The sequence below is a fragment of the Miscanthus floridulus genome, chromosome 15 (assembly GCF_019320115.1).
Source record: "Miscanthus floridulus cultivar M001 chromosome 15, ASM1932011v1, whole genome shotgun sequence".
In the NCBI taxonomy this organism is placed as follows: Eukaryota; Viridiplantae; Streptophyta; class Magnoliopsida; order Poales; family Poaceae; genus Miscanthus; species Miscanthus floridulus.
Window position 1 is genome coordinate 20536822 of NC_089594.1, and position 22382 is coordinate 20559203.

Here is a 22382-nt window from a genome sequence, read left to right on the forward strand (position 1 = left end):
TCTCTATCTTTTTTTTCCTTTTTTTCTTCGGATAGATCAAGGGCCCGTTCGTTTTGGTTTAACCTTGGTCAGAATTGTTCTTGCTGCTGCTTGCCTGTATAAAATACAGCTGCGTTTCTGGTCGAATCAATTCCTGAGCTCTATTCCATGCTATCCGAACATGCCCGTCATTAAGATAACATGGCGAAGTTTGCCAAAAAAAAAAAAAGCATAGCGAAGTGAATAGCAACTGAGAGGAGAGGAGAGACGGGAAGGACGAACGAGGCACTGCTGCAGCCTCTCCAGCGTTCTGCTTGGACTCCCCTCCTCGTCCGTCGGATACCGTGCCCACCAATCCTAAAGCACGAGGCCGAGCTACTGTGGAAGAGAGAGGGGAGAAAAGAAGCACGGACGCGCCCCGTGCCTGGGGTTTTAACCCTACCCAACCGCCGGCCATGGCGTCTGCAGCCGCCGGTGAGGCGTCCACCTCGGAGCCCGCGGCGAGGGAGAAGCCCATCGTCGTCCGGGTCAAGCGCAAGCCCTCGCAGAGCCGTCCGGACGCTTTCTGTGAGCTCCCTTCTTTTCCTTTCTCAATGCCCCGCCCACTTTCCCCTTGAATGTTTCCACTCAATACAAGGACTGCTTTGATTTTTTTTCTGCTCTGTTATCAGGGCTAGAGATTAATGAGAGGCCGTCGAAGAAGGCGATGCTCGATTTCTCCCGCCTATCCATCTCCGAACCCTCATCGTCCTCCTCTGCCAGGGCCAAAGGTACACGAGCCAAAAAAAAAAGATGTGACCTGTCACTGATACTAAAGGATGGTTCGTTCCGTACATTGTCAGTAACTTGCTCATGCGAAATTACCCCGGAAAGAATGCAAGATTGTCCTGTCTGCTCGATGCCATGATACTTGCCCATACGAATTTGTCACCACACCTTGCATCGATACTATGCCTGATAACTGATATGATACCAAATTCAGCTCATTGGGACGAACAATTATAGACTACAATTGGGGAAAAAAAACATAGTAGTGCCACCTTCACCTGCAAATTGATTTACTTGCTCCCCGTGCCCACAGCTTCAGAGGAACCACGAGTTAAGAAGCTTCTTGTCCAACACATCGAGACCGTACACCATTCTGAAGCTGTTGAAGATGTTTTACATTCTCTTCTGGTAATATAGCTTTCCTTGTCGTTTGTCCGTTTCTTATTTATTTCTTGTTATATGCTGGATTAGCATCCATATTCGGCATTTGGCATGGCATAGCTGTTTCTTAGTCTATGGTTAGATTTCTGCTCATGTTTCATTTCTCCTATGTGTTCAGTGATGCTACCGCGTCATTGGACTTGTTCCTTAATTTGTTTCTCTGTGGATTCTATATAAATCATATGTAATCTTTAAGCAGCATCTTTAATGCATTTCTGGAGTTTAAATGCTGCAACTGAACAGCTTCTTTGAAATATAAAAGAATGTTGTCGTTCGTACCTTCACTATCCATCATCATTTTAATGGGAAGCAGAAGTTTGTTTCTGTTATGCACTCAAACATGGTTACACAACGGATGGGCATTACTTGTTCCATATGTCAGATGCATAACGCTTATGTAGTTATATCTAAACAACTCCATTTGTTTCTGCAGCTTCCTTACTCAAATGCCAAGGAGATAAAGAGCAAGACAAAGGAGTGGAATGACAAAATCAAGCAAGACAATGTAAGCGAAACTGACGCTGTGTACTGCATTATTTTTTGTCTTCACTGGTTCCCACGAGGATTATGTAATAATTAAACCTTTTAATTTTCTCCTGGAACTTTGTTGGCACTAACATTTACTATCAGGAAAATAGTGTTTTTCATATTTATAGCTGTTGAAATGAATTTAGTTGGTTAAATACTAAAGTGGACCCTCTCTGTGTGGACAGAAACCAGAGCAGCTACGATCAGCAGCCAGACAGAGGCATGAGGTACACATCATATTATTCTGAGTTTCTCACTGCAGCCAATTCCTTCTTCTCAAGTTTCTGCAAGTACTAAGGGGATAATGAATTTGATATTTGGTGCATATCGTGAAATGGCTGTAACACAAGCATAGAATTAACTATAGGAGGAAACTAAGGGTTTGTGTAATTTGCTATGCAGATTTTAAGTACATCATTCACCAATAACCATTTTTAACTTGCAAAGCATTTCCCTATTCTATTTCATCAGGGTTAAATTGTGTTTTCTATTATGTACTTTGTTCCACATAGTCTAGTATTAAGTTTGTTTCACATACTCTTATTGGTGCATAATTTATTGACTAGTTCAGAAGTGCTCCCACAATAATGATTTAGTATGGATTTTTTAAGTGCTTATACATCATTGCTACATTCTAGTTTGAATTTTGTATGTCACACCTGCGAGTATGTGTGAATTGGTTTTAGCTCCACACCACAGATTTATCCATGTTGAGCCTGCTTGCAGCATAATCTTGTGGGAGCAACCAGGTTAACCAATCTATGCTAACAGTGTTGCATCCCAATTCCCAAATACGGTTATTGGTTGAGAGTTAGATTCTGGGAACATTCCCTTGCCACAAGCACATGGAAAGCTAGATATGCAGATTTAGCTAGTCAAAGGATTATTTACATGCTAAATTAACTCTTGCATGGTCTACATTACAAAACCTGGAGTCCGGGTAGTGTGTATATTGATCATAGTTCCGCTAGGCGCTCGCCTAGGTGCGACTAGGCGCGACTAGGCTCTAGTCGGAGGGTGTCCGCCTCGCCTATGGGGGTAGGCGGACCCCTAGGCGGCAGCGGCTCGTCGGCGGCGGCGGTGGTGGTGGAGGAGCGCCTGGCGGAGGTCGTCGGTGGGGGAGGAGGAGCTGCGAGTGGCGGCGGGCGCTCGCGCGGGCTTGCGCGGGCGGCCGGCGCTCGGGCGGGCGCAGGCGCGGGCGGCGGCGGTGTGGGAGGAGGCGTGGATAAGGTGCGCTGGGCCGTTTTTAACGGTGGATAAGGTGGGTTGGGCCGTTTTTATGGGCCTTTCTTCTCTTTTCTCCCTGTTCCATGACCATTGGTCTTCTATTTTTTCTTTTCTTTTAAGTACTTAAGTATGTATTAATAAATTTAAGCATGTATTGGAAAACGCCTAGGAAAACGCCTAGGAACGCCTAGGCGCGATTAATCCCGCCTAGGCGCTAGGCTGAGGGTCAACGCCTAGATTCCGCCCAGCGCCTAGCTGAACTTTGATATTGATGGATGGCACTGGACCCTATTTGTGTTAATGTTTAAAATAATGTGGTGGTCAGGTTCTTTAGGAGCGATGTATTTGATTGTTGCAAGTGAGCAGGTTTGGTCCATTACGAAATATAGCTAGTTTTCAGGAGTTGCTATAGCATGTGCCTTGTAGTGTTAGATTGTGTATTAGGATTTCATGAGGGACAGGGAACTGCTATTCCCTAAGTATCCTGAGACTAGAAAACTGTGATAGTAATTTATTTTTAAATCTTTTGTAAATTCCATAGTGTTCTTTTTCATTCAATCTTATTCATGGTTTTGTTCATTGACCATGTATAGGATATGGGAAGAAATGCTCGCTTTGCACAAATATGGAAGAGTCGAAAAGGAGAAAAGAATGATGCTGATGACTCGTTGAGAGAAATATGCCATCTTTATGATGCTGTCCAAGTAGATCCCGATGATGAGAAGCATCCAGCAGAACCATGGCAAGTCTTGATTTCTGACAATTTATCAGACCATTTGGAATTTAGAGTTGTATTGTTGCATGTTTCCTTACAATATTCTCTGCAGGATTACATCTTTCGAAGAGGGTGCTGTTCTATGCAACTTTCTTCCACTTATACGGGAGTACTTGCCATCAACTGCAGAGGAAATTGAGGTGGATATAATTTCGTTGGCACAATCAGAAGGTATTGAAGCTTCTTGCCTTGAGATGCTCTCAACAATAATGGAAGGGTTCTTGGCACTTTCTTTATTAACTGTAATAGAAAGTGATTTCAAACTCTAGTATTAGTACTAGCGGCCAAGTAGTAACAATGAGCAGTTTAGCTCCAGCATTAGTTTTGAGTTTTGACGAGTCTAAATTTGCTGTTTAGCAGATTCTGAAGTTTATGATATCTATACTGTCAAGGAGGTGGATGATACAAACATGGAGGCCACGTCAGCAGCTTCATATCCAAGGTGGATAATAAACATGAATCACATGTGTTTTATTCAATTCAGCTCATGTGAGAGTGTCTTCTTAACAAGTGGTCTTGTTACATAAGGTTACAAGTGGATGATGGAGAAGATGAATGCTATGAAGATTGTCCGTATGACACAGATGATTCAAATGGTAATCATACCATCATTATTTTTCTTTAACTAATCAGTGAGATCCATAGCTACTTGGATTAGCTGAAGCTCTTTCAACATCGAATATGCAGCCGAAGACAATCCGCTTTTCGATTATCCTGATGATTTTTCTGAGGACGAGGATGATGGTAGCAACGACGAGGATCCTTTTGGAGACAAAGAAGGTTCTGACTTCGACTACGAGAAGGAAGAAGTAGAGGTGGAAGAGAATGAGTAATGCTGAAGGGAAGTTGTGATGAAATGTGCGGTTGTAGATGTAGGGGACTAGCCTGTCAGCTGAAGGTAATGTTTGACGATGAGATAGGTTCGGAGCTGACTGATGAATGTTTGTGTTGCTTGTGCTGACTAAGAAATGGACTTTGTCTCGACGTTGTGTACCAGTTAGCATTGCGCATCATGTGCATTGCCCGGAGGAAGAATTAAAAAAATATTAGGAAGTGTCACATAGACACAGGCGAATCTTATGTGTTCTTGCTTTATAAATATTATATATGTTTTTAACAAAGAATATCAATTTTTTTTACTGTCAGGGGGCGGGGATGGCTCCCCACCTGATTTTCATCGATCTAGTCCCCTTGTAGGGGGCATCTTGTTTAAAGTACATCATCAGTGATTGACATATGGAAACTAAGTATTGACACCATGCATTTGCTACTGCACGGTCCTTTTTTGCGCAGCCTCATCGCCCACAGTTTGGCATCCGCTGTTATCGGTAGGACTGTGCTAAATTGTGGCTGCCTCCTCTCTGAATACAAGCCCATTTCGTCGCTTCCAGAGGTGCCAGTAGCATAGGGCCACAAAGGTACTGAAATGCTGTTTTGGAAAGCTTTGAGGACATTGAATGTTTTTTTTTAGCATCTGAGGACATTGAACGTTGATCATGCGTTCAGCAAGTGATGGTTGATTTGTTTGGAACCCAAGCCGTTGCCAGAACTGTTGAGCAAACGGGCAATCAAAGACAATGTGTTCACCTGTTTCATCCTCAAGGCTGCAGGCTTCACAGATTGAGCTGTCCACAATTGTCTTGCGGCAAAGGTTTACTCTACATTGCACCCTTCCATGAATTAGAAGCCAGACATAATTGAACTCTTGGAGGAGCACGACTATTCCATATGAACTTGGCAGCAGGGTGTGGTGGTGTCGTTCAAGATTGTAGCAGGCGGTACAAGCTATCTGAATCTAACCTTCCTTGCAAGGCAGAAAGGACCCTGACGCTTGTCTATGTTGTTGTTGAGGCTAACCATGCTTACAATATGTCTCAGTTTGAGCCAGCTCGGTGTTCGCTTATGCAGATAACCTTGGTACCATGAAGCTTGGAGAATCCACTCCCACCGCAACTACTTGCGCCACAGAGAATTTTCGCCCTGTTCGCTTGGGCTTGTTTGGCTGATAAGCCATAGCTGAAAGTACTGTTCACTGATTTGGTGTGAGAGAAAATTACTATTCGTTGGCTGAAAAAGTACGGCTTATAAGCCTATCGGCCAGTGCATCCTCATTTTGCCGAGCATCGTACCAAAAGGAAGTATCCCGTCCATCCCCAACATCAACCACAGTGATGGCCTGGTAGAGTGGCAGCAGAGATCGTAGCATGTTCCAGTGCTCACCAAAGAGTTCCCCCTCTAAGGTTGCCAAGAAGGCGTGTTTCCTTAACCATTCAGCCCATGCTAACTCAGAGGAGCAGTGAAGGCGGTGCAGAAGCTTCACCAGTAAGCAAACATTTTGTAGGCAGAGGTTTTCGATGCCCAGCCCACCCTGGTCTTTGGAAGGGCATACCCGTTCCCAGGCGATCAAACTCTGAGCAGGACAAGCAGTATTGTCCCCATTCCAAAGGAAGGAGCGGCGGCGGCGATCCATCTTGTGTAGCACGGTCACCAGGATAGATAGAGCACTCATAGCATATACCAACTGAGAGTCCAACACAGAGTTAACTAGGATCGCCCGTCCCATGGAGTTGAGCAGGGCCGCTAGAATTGTGTGCAATCCATCTCAATTGACCGTATCAAAATCCTTTGCGAAGGCCAATTTTATAACAAGGGCAGAAACTTTCCTCTGAAGGCAGAAAGAATATCGATTTATATAAATTTCTTTGGAAATGATTTACTTACATCCCTAGCGGCTCATGATGTGTTGTGGAAAGGCTCTAGGCCTTCGTGCCTTTCATGAACAAGGGTTTACAGACCCGGGTGTAGCAAGCAGAGTTTAGTCACGGCCCATCAACTACTGGGCCACAGGCTCACCGCCTACCAGCATTCCGGACCCAGTGATTGACGCCGGCAAAGGAAGAACAGCCAGAACAACAGAAACGGGGAAGAACAACAGAAAAAATAGAGCGGCTCCGCCGCGAGTCGAGACTCTGCGACGCGGCCGCAGAAAGAAGAGGACTAGCTCTACGCAATCCCGCTATCCTGGCGGCATCGTTGACTCCGATCTCCGGTAAATTGGTATCATCTTTTGATCTTCTCGCTGTCTCCTTCGTATTCTGGTCGAGATTGTTTGATCCCATCTCTTGATTCGGTTCCACGATGACCATCTCGCGTCAGTAAGGTCGGCTGCTTTTGTCCGGGCAAGAATTTGCAGCTTTCTTTATCCAATCCAGAAAAACCTAGCTCTTAATCTTAGCAGTGTGGGGGCTTGGCCCTAGACTTTTTGTTTCTTTATCTTGTAGCAAGTAAGAAAAAAAAATAACTTTTGACGTAATGTCAAAGGCATTTGTTCGAAGTATCTATCCCTTTAGTGATTTGGAGTCCGGAGATGCTTTGATACCTATCCTTCTTTACGATACTAGGTAGCGTGTTCGTGCGTTGCTACATAATAGCTAATAATTTATACTAAAAACATATGGATCGCACGATAAGATAATAATACTGTAAAAATTAAATATCAACGTTAAAATGGCAGTTAATCCAAAAGGCAAAGTTTATGAAATTAACAGTCACGGAGAGCGCGGCGCCACAGGCTTACAAACTCTACTATATAGACCTTTCCGTGATACGTCTAAGATAATGTTTTATATAGGCAGAAAGAAATCTCCGATATTCATTTCTGACTGCACATGCGCGGTCTCGCTCAGTTTTGCAAAGCAATGTCATGACCACATCAGGATGACGTCATTAGTCTCCTTTTTCCTATTGTGAAATAAAAACCAAATACAAAAATACATATATATACGCCACAATTCTTCTTAGCCGTTCATTACGATCTGTGGCCGAGGAATACCCAATCCATGCCCCTTTCATTCATGGACCAGGACCACCGTGGACCACAGACCAGCAGCACTTCTAATATAAACCACGGCTTATGAGCCAAGTTCACAGCATAGCTCTGTCCCTTTGACGATCATCATCAAGATTCAAGATCATGAGTTCAAAATTTCTTTAGGTCCAATGTACAAAATAGATATAGATACATCAGATAGACTCTAACGAGATCCAGCAACATGTGATCTCGTGCATGGTGGCCTCTAGGAACAGTGAAATTTTCGTATTTTGGTCTCTTTTGAAAATAATTTTTAGAAAAATACCAACGTCAAAACATTTTCTGAAAATAGACCATTTTTAGGCGTCTTAGCACATGACGCCGAGATATGAGGCTCGGCGTCGTGTCACTCGACGCCGAGGTACTGCCACGTCACGGAAGACCGGGGTCGTCGTCGACACGTTGGCGCGTGGGTCCGAGACGTCGGCGTCGTGTCAGCCGTCGCCAAGTACCCAACCTCGGCGCGGTCGGACCGAGCGCCGAGCTCTGGCCCCATCCGGAGCGCGGCCCAGGCGGCCCAACAAAGCACGGTGGCCCAGCAGCTCGGCGTTGGGTCACTTAACGCCGAGCCTCCAGACCTCGGCGTGACCCGACTCAACGCCGAGGTCTGGACCCTTTAAGCCGAGGCCCCTTCTTCTTCTTCCCTCCCCTCCTCCATTCCCCCACGGCTCCCAAATCCCCCACGGCCCCCACGAAACTCTAACCTCCAAAATCGACCCCCGGTGCCCGGATCTTGTCTCCCGAAGCTTCCTCGAGGTAATGGTCCCTCCCCTCCTCCATTCTATCCGCGTAGATGTGCTTACATTGTCCCTAATCATTTGGAATCATGGTTGTTTGGTGATTTGGTATATTTGTGTTTGCATTTGCAAAATGTATGGCTTAGGATCATTGAGTGCATTGTTGTTTAACTGATTTATGTGATGAACATGTTAGGTTAGTTTGGTTTCTAGTTATTTTGGTCATTAGGGTTATTTGTTTATTGTAGGTGTCATTAGGGTTAGTTATTTGTTGGTCATTAGGGTTACTATGTATTTTATTTATTTGTTGGTCATTACATTTCAATTTGTTATGATCAAGGCGTTTTGCCAAGGTACTCCTCTTTCCCCTCTTTCAATTCATTCATTTAGATTCGTTTGTTTTTGAACTTGGCATTATAGGTTTGGTTCATGTTCATGTCATTCATGCAATGTATGGTGGTTCAAATGATTGAATGACCCAAATGTATGGTTGTTGGTGTTGTTGTTGTTGTATATGTTATGGTTTATAATCATTGAGTTAAATTTTGTGTTTGTTGGGATTCAAATTTGTTTAGGGTTTGTAATGAAAAGCTTATTTGGGAGGTATGGTGATGTAGTGTTAGTACCTTTACATTCGTTGCAAGGTACTTTGGATTGATTTTTTTTCTACGTAATGTTAGGATGCCAAGGCGTGGTAAAGCTCGTATTCCAAGGTAATCCCAATGTTTATTCATTATCTGTGCAACAAATAGAAAACCCTAGGTTTAGGTTTGGTTCTCCGTTAATATGACTAAATTCTTTCAATTGTAGCTATGGTCGCCAGAGGGCAAATCCCTACGACCTAAAGCCTCTCCCTGAAGGTGTTCCTCGACCAATGTGCTTTTGTGGTGATCCTTGCAAGGTAGACATCTCTGAAGATGAGGAAACATATAGACAGAGGTACTGGATGTGTCCCAATTATGCATGGGAACCTACAAAGCAACAGCGCCGTGCATCGTTTGTGAGGAATTTTTATTGTGTTAATTAATTTTCTTGTGATATTAAGTATTGCTTATTTATTTGTTTTGTAACAATTTGTTTTTCTTGCAGACCGTTCCACCACTGTGTGACTTTGAGCAGTGGATTGACACTGAGATCAAGGAGTCGGACAAGCAGCGTCTAGAAGGCCTGAAGGAGTGGGATGCGGAGGTTAAGGAGAGGTTTGAGCAGAGACGCAGACTGGAGGCTATAGAAAAGGAGCATAAGGAAGAGGAGGAAAGGAGACGTGTTGCTGCGTACAGGGCGGAGAGGGAGAAGAAGCTTGAGCGTGTGCGCCGAGCGAAGGCAGCGATGGAGGAGAATCCCGATGCCGAGAGGAAGGGAAAGTGGCCTCGTTGCACTCAGTAGGTATTTGGTTCATTCACGAGCGATGTCGTGTAGCCCTGGACTTTTTTTACTATGTTGTAATGCACTCTGCTTTTATTTCAGATGAACTTATTCCCTGGACTTTTTTTATTATGTTGTAATGCACTATGATTTTATTTCAGATGGTCTTATGCCCTGTACTTCGTTAACTATCCTAAGACTGTAGTGGTACTGTTTGTATCACTGAAAAGACTACTTGTGTTGTTGCAGTCACTGAAAGGGCTACATGTACTGTTGCAGTCACTGAAAGGGCTACAAGTCTATTTGAAAACTCACTGAAAAGCCTAGATTCGTTTACTGTTGTATCCGTATACGCAATGAATTAATATCAGAGTGATGTACTGCATTTAGATGAAGTGACAAAACACAGGTGTAGCCTTTTCAGATGAAATGACCAGTCATGATTGTAGGCTTTTCAGATGAAGCATCTAGCCTTTGGAGATTCAATAAATAAGTACGCACACATGTTTTTTGTCAAGTAGCATTCATGATGAACCTGCCTTCATCTCTATATATAGTGCTCCATGTCTTGCTCCACATCCACACAAATTGTTTTCTGGTTTAGTTTTAGCAAATGTCGAGCGGAGGTTCCTCGAGTGGAAAGGGTTTCGACGGAGGGAGAGGAAAGGGGGTGAGGAAGGGACCTCCGATTGTGTGGGAGGGTTCTCTGGGTCCTGATTCTTTTGAAGAACCAATAGAGGAATTTCCTTTGGAGAGGAAGAGTGACTTTACCCGTGAGAGACCTCTTAGATCATACGAGAAGCGCATTGAAGATTGGCCAAAATGCCGCCACGGTTTGGATTGCGTTGTGCAGATATACAACGACTGTGACGGTGGAGGCCGTCGTTTCTTCAGATGCCCGTGAGGATTTGTATTGCCTTTGAACTCTCTCCTTTTTTAGATTTGCATTTGGTTTCTACTAGTACTTATTGGTAGATGGGTTTTCAGGATTCAAGCTGTCCAGATAACTATGGCTTCACTAGATGGGTCGACCCTCCTCCTATCTATCCCCATCAACAGTACATCACATATCTACAGGGACGCATCTTTGACCTAGAGTATGGCCCTGGAAGTGGTAACAGGGACAAGTCGGACGACGACAACAGCAATGATGCAGAGGAGGCACTATGCAATAATCCGTACTGCGAGTGCCCGTACCATAAGAAGGACGGACCTCCTTCTCCACCGCCACCGCCACCACCACCGCCTCTGTCAACTGGAGGATACTATGGGGAAGGCGCAACTCAGTTCAATATGTGGGAGCATTATTAGGACCAACATTTGTTAGTCAATCTGAATGTGGAATGCTGGTATGAGTTGTTCTTTTCAATCTCGTAAGGCATGCTAGGTTTAGTTTGCAACATGCCCTTGTTAGTTTTTATGTGAGTGTGTACCCTTTGCAATGTCTGTATCACTTGTTTCTTTCAATCCCCTAAGGCATGCTAGGTTTAGTTTGCGACATGCCATTTGTTACTTTTGATGTGACTGTAATCGTTGTGCCTCCGCTATTTCATAAATTGCAGTTTACCTACCTCTAAGTTTCATGTACTATGGTTGATTCCCAAACTGAAAAAAAGATTTGAGTCTCTCTACAAATAGGGGATTGAAATCGAACCAACAATCAGTTTTTCCTGCAGGAACAAACATACAAACATAAATATAACTTGTCTACTCTTATTAGTATAACTCGTGTTAGTCGAAGAGGTTGAGAAAGATTTTTCATTTGAATCATGCAAATAGGATCGCAACATATACCAAATGGTTTGGGTTTTGTTGGGCTGAGGCTCGGCGTTGAGTCGGCCCACGCCGACCCTAGGGTTTGGCTCGACCGTGTGTGAGTTGTGCTGAGGCTCGGCGTTGAGTCGTCCCACGCCGACCCTAGGGTTTGGCTCAGCCGTTTGTGAGTTGGGCTGAGGCTCAGCGTCGAGTCGGCCCACGCCAACCCTAGGGTTTGGCAACGGCCGTGGCCCGGTTTGGGCCAAACCTCGGCGCTTAGTCGTAACACGCTGAGGTTCAAGGCTCGGCGTCAATTTACCCCACGCCGAGCTTGGGCACCTCGGCGCTTCGATGCAAGGGTTTCCAGTATGTACCAGGAGTCGGCGTGAAACGACTAAACGCCGAGGTTGGGCACCTCGGCGCTTCGGTGAATTGTTTTCCAGTATGTACCAGGGGTCGGCGTCAAATGACTAAACGCCGAGCCCCTGGGTTCACCAAAATATACCTCTTCTTTGATTTGCTTCACTATTTCCCACTACTCTAATCAGCCGACGATGACCTTGTGCCAACAACGGACCTGAGCTCGCTAGCTCCCCGACTCTCCTAAGCCGCTTCGTCCCCTTTGCGTGCTTGCCATGTCACCATGGATCCAACAGAGGTTGATCGTAACATGGAGGATGGGGATGATGACACCCCTTCTTCCTTGTGAGTTGCGATGGAGGCCCTTAATAGCTGGAAACATGAAACATGGCGATGTTCCACACATTCACATAACACATGACCACACCGACAGACACATTCATTCAACATCCGTACATACATAAGGTCCAACACATTAAGCATCCAACATAGTCCAACACATTCAACATCCAACATAGTCCATACATATGCTTCATTAATCAAAAAACATAGTCCAAACATAGTACAAGGTCCAATGCATACATAGTCCATGCACAAAATAAAGCATATGAAGTCTTTGGATCTTTTATCGCTCCTTGTACCTTAACGTGGACGGCGAGCGTAACGCTTTCCCCTCCCAAACGGATAGGTACCTGGAGTGTACCTATCCACTGGTCTGAGCGTCCTATGTGGACATCCAGAACTGGAGGGGCCTTGAGTTCCTTGGGGTGCATCTCCAAGCTGGGACATGCCAATCTCATCATACTCATGATCATAGTACTCTCCCTGTCCTTCATCAACTTCATCATCATAATGACCATGTCCTTGACCACCCTCTGCAGTAGTTGTTGCACCATGTGAAGAAGAAGTCCTGCCACCATGTGCACCATGTGAAGATGAAGTCCCTCCAACATGTGCAGTAGAAGGTCCAGCACCAAGCTATTGTGGGACTGCCACATCCGGGGAACGTCTACATCCAAGGCGTGCAGCTACCTTTCGTAGGTGATGCATGGCACGCTGCATTTTGAAAGCACTATTAGTAAGTGGGGTTGGTCGCAAAACTATATAAAGATGTAACATCAACTGAATGAGAGAAGACTACCTGAATGTGCTGTCGTAACATGGAGGCCTCATCAGGATCGCCCATAGGAATCATCAATGCCCTTCCTTGGTCGGCCACTGTCCTCATTATCTCCATGCTCTATGCAACAAAAACAATAATTTAAGTCTCTATCACAGTAAAGACCTCAGAGATTGAAATAGTTGTATCACTTACAGCTTTGGCTAACGCAGGGGCGATCTCAACTTGCCTGCCTTCTCGGGTAGCTTGGTCATATGGGTTGTTGCCCTCATCCTCGCTCGCAATGTCAGCAATGTCTTGCTCCGTCCAAGCGGGCCTCAATTGAAGCCTTGTTCGTTGACCAAACCAAACAAGGTAATCATGGAATGCCTTGTCACGATGGACGGCGTGGATGCCCATGTTGTTCTGCTCCATCAACATCCACTCATCAATGTAGCGCTGGTGCTCCAGCTGCCAGTTGGTGATCTTCTTATTTTTTTGTCTGTTGAACCTACAAATTTTACACCAAATCGGCAATATGAAGGCCTACTCAATGATTCTTTCATGTGAAACGAACAAAATATTGTATGTTATGTACTTGTGGAGCTGCCAACCGGTGGAGAAATCATCGGGCGGAGAAGGCTGCAGCCTACCAAACTGCCGTGCTACACGGTGAGGGAGATGGTACTCCACTGCATAGAAACAAATAAGGGGGGTCCTCATCATCCAGACGTCCTCGTCTGCCATGCACAAGGCGCTCAAGTTGAGATCCGTTACTTGCCTCCGCCGATATGGGCTCCATTGAACCTATACACAACGTCGTCATCAACTAGTCGACGCTCAATTTGTGCACATATCCTCGATTAGGGCAAAAGGGTGGGAAACTTACATGCTGTGGCAAAAGGGTGTCCAGCTTGTTGGTGAAGCTGATGTACGCGTGGCGTGACACGTGGTATGTTCCGTGGGCTCGCTCGTAGAGGTGTGCCACGGTAGGGGCGACAACTACGTCTCCTTGAGGAAACCAAGGTTGTGGGGGATCAAGCTGATGCGGTCTCCCAACTGGAAGCCTCTCCCACATCCAAATATGCAAAAAAAAGAGTGGAAACATGAATGTTAATTACTTTTGTTAAGATAAAACATTGAATTGTAGTGGTAACTTGTACAACTTTGCTTTATTACCTGCAATAGTGTGATGCAGCCTGACATTGTAGCGTGCGCGCCTCCAGGATGGCGGCAAGCCTCGCAAAGCTGACAGTACAGGAAGGCAAGTATAGCCGAGCCCCAACTCCTATTGCCGGCATCCTCCCAGTTCAAAAGGCACGGGATGTACATCCAGGACGCCGTGTCTCCAGTGCCGTCAGGGAAGAGAACCGTACCTAACATGTGGAGGACGTAGGCCCGACAGTAGTATGTCACGGTCTCGGCGTCTACGTTGGGTGGGCACTCCCGAAACTGCTGACGAAGCCACCTCAGGGACACCCCACTGCTGCGCCGTTTCTTGCCAGCCTCAACTGCCGCTAGGGGCCATCCCAAGAAGTGCTTAACCCACTGCTGCCATCCTTCAGACTCCGTGTCTCCTGTCACTGGGAATCCTCAGATTTTGACTCCAAGGATCATGGCAACGTCCTCGAGAGTGACCGTCATCTCCCCGCATGGTAGGTGAAAGCTGTGTGTCTCCGGACGCCACCGATCTATCAACGCCGTCAGCGCCGCTGGGTTGAAAGGTGGCGTGCCTCGATGACAAACACGAGCAACGGTAGCAAGGTTCGCCAGCTTCAGGAGGGGCGTGTACCTCTTGTCGTAGACCATGGTCGTAGAGGCCTCATGTGTCATTGGCCTCAGCACATTCAAAACCTGCAAAAAAACAAGCATGAAAAAGTATTAGTTCATGTCACTTTATAAAGAGCATGGACTATAGAGCAAAACATGAACAATGCAATGTTTTCATACGAATTGTTGAATATACCTCTCCGTTCTCGATCCTCCGAGCCCGGTGGTGCTCATCAAACCTTGGATCAAGAAGGGGGAACCGATCCATCCTGCAACATAAGTAATGCCAAACCATTAGTATAAGTTAAAGCATGTGTATGTGGTACGAAGTAACATAAAAATAAAAAAAAACAAAAGTAAACCAATGTACCATTACACAAAGCAATTCTAGTAGCTAGCTTGATGGATACCTGTTGTCTAAGTAGTTCAGGACATTTTCTCTTATTGTGGCCCGGCTTATGGCAACCAGAGCAACGGCTCTTTTGGGTGTCCTCTACAAAATGTCTCCCAACCTTACTCGTGGTTGATCTACCTTTCGTTGCTCAGTCCATGTCCATCCTGAACCGCTTCCGCCGCCTAGGTCCTCTACTCTTCCAGAGTAAACCAAGATCAGCCACATACTTGGGGCCATCATAAGTAGGCCATTGACTCTCGTCAAGAAATGGCTCGAACTGAGGATTCCAGGTGCTCATTAGGTTCCTCAAAGAGAACTCCGCGGCCATACGGGGAGGGACCTCAGGGTCAACACGTCTAAGGCGACAGGCTGTAATCATGTGGGAGCAAGGCCTATGGTATATGATCGGTTTTCCACATGTACACTTGTTCTCATTGATCACTACTTTATGTTTTCGAGCACCCCGGTCTTCACCACCAATGTTAGTTCCGCCACCCTCTAGAATCTCATATCCATGGTTGATCGGATCAAAACATGAACCCTTCTGTCGTTTAGACTTTTTCTTTGAGAAAGCTAGTTCCTGAGATGCTAAAAGTGCCCAAGCTTTGCCTGCTGTCCATAGAGACCTCGCATGCTTCTTCCTCGAAACGAACCAAGAATTCAACTTGTAGAAGGTGAATGAGGCAATAGCAGTCACAGGCAGACCACGACAACCTCTTAGAAGGCTGTTGAACATCTCTGCCATGTTACTAGTCATGAAGCCCCATCTCCAACCACCCGTGTCATATGCAAGTGACCACTTATCCTTCGACGCCATCAACTCGCTCAAGAATTGCCTGCCATCAACATTTGTGGCTAACTTCAGGGCATCTAACTTGTCTTTGAATAATTGAACCTCTTGCTGCTTGCAAACCTCCTCAAATAATTTGAAGTTGTCCTTTGTGTGATCACGCCTTATAAGATTCTGAGCAAGGTGTCTGGTGCACCACCGGTGATGTATTTGGCCGTAACCAGGAATCTCTTGTTCTACGACATTCAGAATGCTAGCATGCCTATCGGATATCACACAAACATCACGTCCCAGACCAATTACCACTTGTCTTACTAGCCTGAGAAACCAACACCAACTATCCGTGTCCTCATTCCGAACAATCGCAAAGGCCAATGGCACAAGCTGGTCCTCTGCATCTGTCCCAATACAAATAAGCATTGTGCCTTCAAACTTCTCTGTAAGAAAGGTCCCGTCAATTGAGACGACGGGCCTGCAATGCTTGAATGCTTCGATGCTCTGCCCGAACGCCCAAAACGCCCTTCCAAATACCTGGCTACCATTTCTTGTTTCACCCTCCTTAGGTAAATACTCGAAGTGCATCCCAGGATTTACGGCCCTCATTGCGTTCAACATTACAGGGAGGCGCTCATAAGCTTCTTCCCAATTTCCAAATATTATTTCCAGTGCACGCTGCTTTGCCCTCCATGCTTTCCCATACTTGACATAGTAATTGTACCATTGGAAGATGATCTCAACCAACGTAGACACCGTAATGGTTGGCATATGCTTCACCACGGGGCATAATTGCCTTGCAATGAACCTAGAATTGAGCTGCAGATGGTTCTCTTCTGCCTCAGCAGTGGCACAAACATGTGGTTGCTTCACTGAGGTAATCTTCCATTTGCCTGCCTTCGTCTTCCTAGCATATACTCTCCAACCACACTGTTGTTCTTCACAAGCAACAGTGTACCTCTTCTTGAATGAATTGATGACCCTAAAAGGTCGGTTGTGTACAATGGAGTACTCTTGCAACCATGATTTCAACTCATCCATGGTAGCAAACAATATGCCCTTCCGTATGATGAGGCAACCGCTAACATCAGGCACAGTTGTATCACTTGGCCTACCATCAGCTACTGCCCTATGACCATGGCTAAGGTCCTCGAAATCACCAACTAGTGGATCTCTCCAAGGCAAGACCCTAGACAATATCTCTATTTCCCTTAAATTCAGACGACCAACAGGGCGATCGTCATCAGAGTCTTCGGCTATCTCCTCTACGAAGGACTCATCATCTCCAGCTATCTCCATGTCAAAACGGTTCGTAGCCCTAGCATCACCAAAGTCTTCTTCACTACTAAGATCATCTTTGTCACTAAGCTCATCCTCAATAGAAAAGTCTCCGCTAGCGTCGTCTAAACCTTCTTCTGCATCAACAATTACATAATCATCATCCTCTTCATCACTATCATGATTGCCCTCACCATCGGCAACCGGATTCTCTTCCTCATCTCCAACGTAGCCTAGTTGTGTGACAAGTATTTCTTCTTCAGGCAAAGGACCATAACCTATGTGAGCGGGGGAAGATGGCCATGCTTCGAAGTTATCATTTCCTAAGCCAGACTCCTTACTTACTACTAAATCCAAAGATCACACTTCTGAGGCCAATACAACTGCCTTGTAATCATTCCATTCAGACTCGTTTGTAATTTTGAGCAACCGCTTGATCCGAGGACCCTTCGACGACCCAACATCTATGACACCTTCAAACTGAACATGCACGTCTCCTTCATTCCAGCCTAACTTAACCTTCACTCGCTCCACTAACTGGGTCAAAGATGGTGTTTCAGAAAAAATCATCAACTCCTCACACATGTCCAGAAATTCCAAACTATCATCTCTTGTCCTAACAATACGGCCTCCATGATGCAACCTCACTAATTTATCCATCTACAGCCATCACACAACAAGTAGTGTAACATATGAATATATTTCAATCCAATAAGTAGAAACTAAAATATATCATTTCATCTTTTTCAACCCCAACAACATAATCATTTCTAGTCATAAAAAATTAAAATGTAATGATGAACAAATAAATAAAATACATACTAACCCTAATGACCAACAAATAACTAACCCTAATGACACCTACAATAAACAAAGAACCCTAATGACCAAAATAACTAGAAACCAAACTAACCTAACATGTTCAGCATATAAAACAGTTAAACAACAATGCACTCAATCATCCTAAGCCATACATTTTGCAAATGCAAACACAAATATACCAAAACACCATACACCCATGATTCCACATGATTAGGGACAATGTAAGCACATCTACGCGGATAGAATGGAGGAGGGAAGGGACCATTACCTCGAGGAAGCTTCGGGAGCCGAGATCGTGGCACCGGGGGTCGATTTTGGGGGTTAGGGTTTGCTGGCGGCGCGGGGGAGAAGAGAAAGAGAGGGAGGCCGGCGGTTTCAGAATGAAGGGAGGAAGAAGAAGGGGCCTCGGCGCGGCCTAAAGGGTCCAGACCTCGGCGTTGAGTCGGGTCACGCCGAGGTCTGGAGGCTCGGCGTTAAGTGACCCAACGCCGAGCTGCTGGGCCACCGTGCTTTGTTGGGCCGCCTGGGCCGCGCTCCGGATGGGGCCAGAGCTCGGCGCTCGGTCCGACCGCGCCGAGGTTGGGTACTTGGCGACGGCTGACACGACGCCAACGTCTCGGACCCACGCGCCAACGTGTCGACGACGACCCCGGTCTTCCGTGACGTGGCAGTACCTCGGCGTCGAGTGACACGACGCCGAGCCTCATATCTCGGCGTCATGTGCTAAGACGCCTAAAAATGGTCTATTTTCAGAAAATGTTTTGGCGTTGGTATTTTTCTAAAAATTGTTTTAAAAAAAGACCAAAATACGAAAATTTCACCTAGGAACATGAGGTCTCGTGCAGCTAGCTCGGCAAGTACCCGGCGCCGGTGACTCCATGCATGGCCACACGGACGTGAGGACATGTGACGTCATTGTGACGTCACTGTGACGTCACATTGACCTATATGTACGCGGTAAAAAGCATCAACTCATTGTCTCATTTAACCGGTGGCTCCGTGCAAAGCACGGGCATAATCTCACAATGTCACACATAGTTTATTAATTTAGTAATCTCACACATAGTTGATTAGCCTTCAAGCGTTCAGGATGAACACCATGCACAAGCGGCTGTATATACAAACTTAAATATAATATTCGAATAAATATAAACGTGTTACGCGACATTGTTCTTGAAATATAAATCTAACATGTATGGATGATTTTCAAGTTGGCATGTAGTGTGTATACAACATCTCTATGTAGAGTCTCTGATAATAAATTTAAAAATACCTAGGGACAACAACAAATATGACGTTAGTGTGATACTATTTGTGTAATATTTAATTGAATAAAAAATGCATTGTATGTGTTAATAATGTTCTGTTACCTTGCATGTGGCGTTAGAACCTCCTTAAATACAATATTCTTTGTGAAAGTTTCATCCACTATTGGGGTCTTCTTATCCTTATCTTTTTTATTTGACACATTCTTATTTTTTTCCCCGGCATTCTTTTTAGCATTTTTCTTCTCCACCTTTTTGGCCTCCTCCTCATGTGCATCCGCATCAGGCGGGAGGGCAAGGATCTTAATATTCGTTATTGTCGTGGCTCTAGACATCGCAACGTACAACTGACCGTGAGAGAACACCGGTGCGGGCAGGTACACACCCACGTTCAGGATAGTTTGGCCCTGTGACTTATTGACTGCCATGGCAAAGCTCAGCCTGATAGGAAACTACTTCCTCTTAACCTGGAACGGAAACATCTCGTCATCGGACGGCCATAGCGGTATTCGAGGAAGGAATACCCGCTTCCCAGCATGCTGCCCCACCACGATCTCCACATCGATTGTATTTCTTTGGAACCCCCGCACCACCAGCCTTGTACCATTGCATAGCCCAATGGCTGGGTCAATATTCCTAAGCAATATGATAGGACACCCGAACTTGAGCTTCAAGACGTGTGGAGGCAGCCCGTTGGGGGTCAGACTATTAAGGAACTCCGATGGATAGTAGTTATGTGGATCATCTACCGCGGAGTCAAAACTATGATACACCATCTCGCCGCCCTGGAACATATCAATCATTTTCATATTGAGCACGTCAACCCAATCGTTACGTGTAGATAAAATCGCTCTGGTGGTGATGTAGTCTTTGTACGCCATGTTTGCATTTAGATCTGGAAAGATGATGCCGATCAATCTATGAAGATCTTTTTTGGCATCGCCAGAGTACAGGACACAGATCTCATCTGGAATACGTACATTGCCATCTTCGTTAACCTCTTCAGTTCCACCACCAATGCACAATAGATAATCTGCAAACCACGGGTCACTCTGAGCCCTCATGTTGCGGATGAGCTTTAGGTGGCGCATGGATTCCCAAAGATACGACCTTCATAGAGAAGCACAGACTATTTGAGCCCTGGATCCTTTCCGCACAATAGGGAGGAGCTGTCTGAAATCCCCACCAAGGACAACAGTCTTCCCACCAAACGGTAGGTCTGACCGGCCCATTATATCCCGTAGGCTGTTGTCTAGTGCTTCCATATTTTGCCTCTTTGTCATAGATGCCTCGTCCCAAATTATGAGAGCTGCTTGTTGTAGCAACTTGGCAGTACAACTCTATTTCGTGAAGCTACAGCAACCACCCTCTTCAACAGTGAGGGGTATCTTGAAACGCGAGTGGACTATCCTCCCACCTGGCATTATGGATGCTGCGACTCCAGATGTAGCTATAGCCACGGCAATCTTGTCCTGGCTACGTAGTTTTGCGAGAAGTGCCCTATACAAAAAGGTCTTTCCCGTCCCGCTAGGTCCATCCACAAAGAATAGCCCACCTTGTTTGCTGTAGACAGCGGCCATTATCTCATCGTAGGCAGACCTTTGCTCGGCGTTGAGTGAGTCGCACAATAGCACATCTTCGACATTCTGCTCGACGCTAGCTTCCTCAAATATCTCATGAGGAATATGGCTAGCATCGTCGTATGAGTGATCAATATCGGAAAGAGGAAATGGCCTTATGTCCTTCCCCATAGATTGCAGCATGTTTCTAATGTCTATCAAAACCATCTGTTGAACCAGATCTAGGGATGGATTATTGCGGCTGTAGTCCTCTGACATTGCATCGTAGTGTTTTTCCACAACCTCATCACATCATTCGGCTCGCAGAATACCAATATTGTTGCAAATAGCCTTCGCAGAGAGGAAGGCATCTAGAAGAAAGTAGCTTCACTTAGACATTCATCTAGTGTATTGTCTTCTTCGATTAGACCCCTTCTTTCCGCAGCTTCACGGAACGAAGGCAGTAGAACGCCATCAACCATCCTAAGGTGTTCGTATGAGGTAGCACCAGCAACATTGTTTAAGAGAACACAAAGAAAGTAGCATTCTTGCTCAGTAGGATGGGCTGAGATGACTCTGCCAACTTGAAAAACGGAGTTTTTCCTTTTCTGCCAGAATTTACCATCAGACTGCCACGTAAAATGCTCCGGAAGTCCCGATATAATATTCTGCAGGCTTCCCCATGCATCCTGTTTGCCTCGAAGTATGCTATCAGCATTGACTTTTCTACACCTAGCCTATTAATGATCCGTTCGACCTTGTCCCGTTTATGAAATGCCACCATGTGCATGTCGGGTAGATGAAGCTGCAGCTGCTGTACTGGTGGATGGTTCTTGCTCAAGTCAAAGCCATATATCCTCCAGAGTGCTTCTGGAGGTGTCACCCACCGGGCGTCTCTATACTGCTTGATCTCATCAACGTTGCCTTTCTCGTCTGCTTTGTCGGTCTCCCTCATCACCACCGATGCTCTGTCATGTCCCTTGTATATGTACTTGAACAGATACTTTACTGATTTGATGCTCCCGCAGGCCTCAACATTTATATGGTAGTTGAAGGTACGTAGTAGGCAAGGGTTGTAAGGAACAACCCATTGATTGTCCAGGTAATGGCCTCGAACTTTTTGCGTACGGCCGTCATTGTGTCACCGATAGATGGGGTACGAATCCTTTCCATGTGATGTGGCCTCACAGAATGGGCGCGGGTAAATGACCCGCAGCCCACCGTGCATGGACAGTATGTATTAAGCGTCCCACAAGGACCATGCATCATATGCTTCGTGACCATCTTGTATAGCTCAGGGTACTTTTCCTTTTTGGTAGCTCTACAGTGATGATCATGTCATATTGCTCGGGACATGTGAGTTTGTACTTCCGTTCCATTATTAGCAAGAAGTGTGCATGTGGCAAGCCCCTCTTCTTGAACTCCACTATATATACATATGCCTTCACCTTCCCAAGTATGTCTTTCTCCATCAATATTTTCCTCATCGCCTCTAACTTTGCTCTGAAGACTCGTGTGACGAGATCTAGGCGGTCCTGTGGTGTCTGGCCTGGATAAAGTTCATTCTTGATCTCATCCTAGTTAGGGTTGCACGTCATTGTGAGA

General features: G+C 45.6%; 4 protein-coding genes across 5 annotated transcripts; 2 read left to right on the forward strand and 2 right to left on the reverse strand.

Annotated features, from left to right (window-relative positions):
* Positions 1 to 366: 366 nt before the first annotated feature.
* LOC136509063 (RNA-directed DNA methylation 4-like) lies at positions 367 to 4842 on the forward strand. 2 transcript variants are annotated; one of them, XM_066503867.1, is made up of 10 exons: positions 367 to 546; positions 651 to 749; positions 1061 to 1155; positions 1622 to 1693; positions 1902 to 1943; positions 3537 to 3685; positions 3771 to 3889; positions 4076 to 4160; positions 4247 to 4314; positions 4406 to 4842. In XM_066503867.1, the coding sequence occupies exons 1-10, from the start codon at positions 435 to 437 to the stop codon at positions 4549 to 4551; spliced, it is 987 nt and encodes a 328-aa protein (XP_066359964.1). In that variant the 5' UTR covers positions 367 to 434; the 3' UTR covers positions 4552 to 4842. The 2 variants fall into 2 exon arrangements, with proteins under 2 accessions (XP_066359964.1, XP_066359965.1); XM_066503868.1 differs by having other exon boundaries at positions 368 to 546; positions 4079 to 4160.
* A 1808-nt stretch (positions 4843 to 6650) lies between these two features.
* On the forward strand, positions 6651 to 9866 carry LOC136509657 (uncharacterized). The gene is made up of 4 exons (XM_066504401.1): positions 6651 to 6767; positions 9007 to 9039; positions 9137 to 9326; positions 9416 to 9866. The coding sequence occupies exons 2-4, from the start codon at positions 9008 to 9010 to the stop codon at positions 9710 to 9712; spliced, it is 519 nt and encodes a 172-aa protein (XP_066360498.1). The 5' UTR covers positions 6651 to 6767; position 9007; the 3' UTR covers positions 9713 to 9866.
* A 4325-nt stretch (positions 9867 to 14191) lies between these two features.
* LOC136506671 (protein MAIN-LIKE 1-like) lies at positions 14192 to 15161 on the reverse strand. The gene is made up of 3 exons (XM_066501564.1): positions 15086 to 15161; positions 14872 to 14944; positions 14192 to 14759 (listed from the first exon to the last, which is right to left on the reverse strand). The coding sequence occupies exons 2-3, from the start codon at positions 14941 to 14943 to the stop codon at positions 14499 to 14501; spliced, it is 333 nt and encodes a 110-aa protein (XP_066357661.1). The 5' UTR covers position 14944; positions 15086 to 15161; the 3' UTR covers positions 14192 to 14498.
* A 4509-nt stretch (positions 15162 to 19670) lies between these two features.
* On the reverse strand, positions 19671 to 20309 carry LOC136507162 (uncharacterized). Its single transcript, XM_066501969.1, has one exon. The coding sequence runs from the start codon at positions 20307 to 20309 to the stop codon at positions 19671 to 19673; it is 639 nt and encodes a 212-aa protein (XP_066358066.1).
* Positions 20310 to 22382: the final 2073 nt, after the last annotated feature.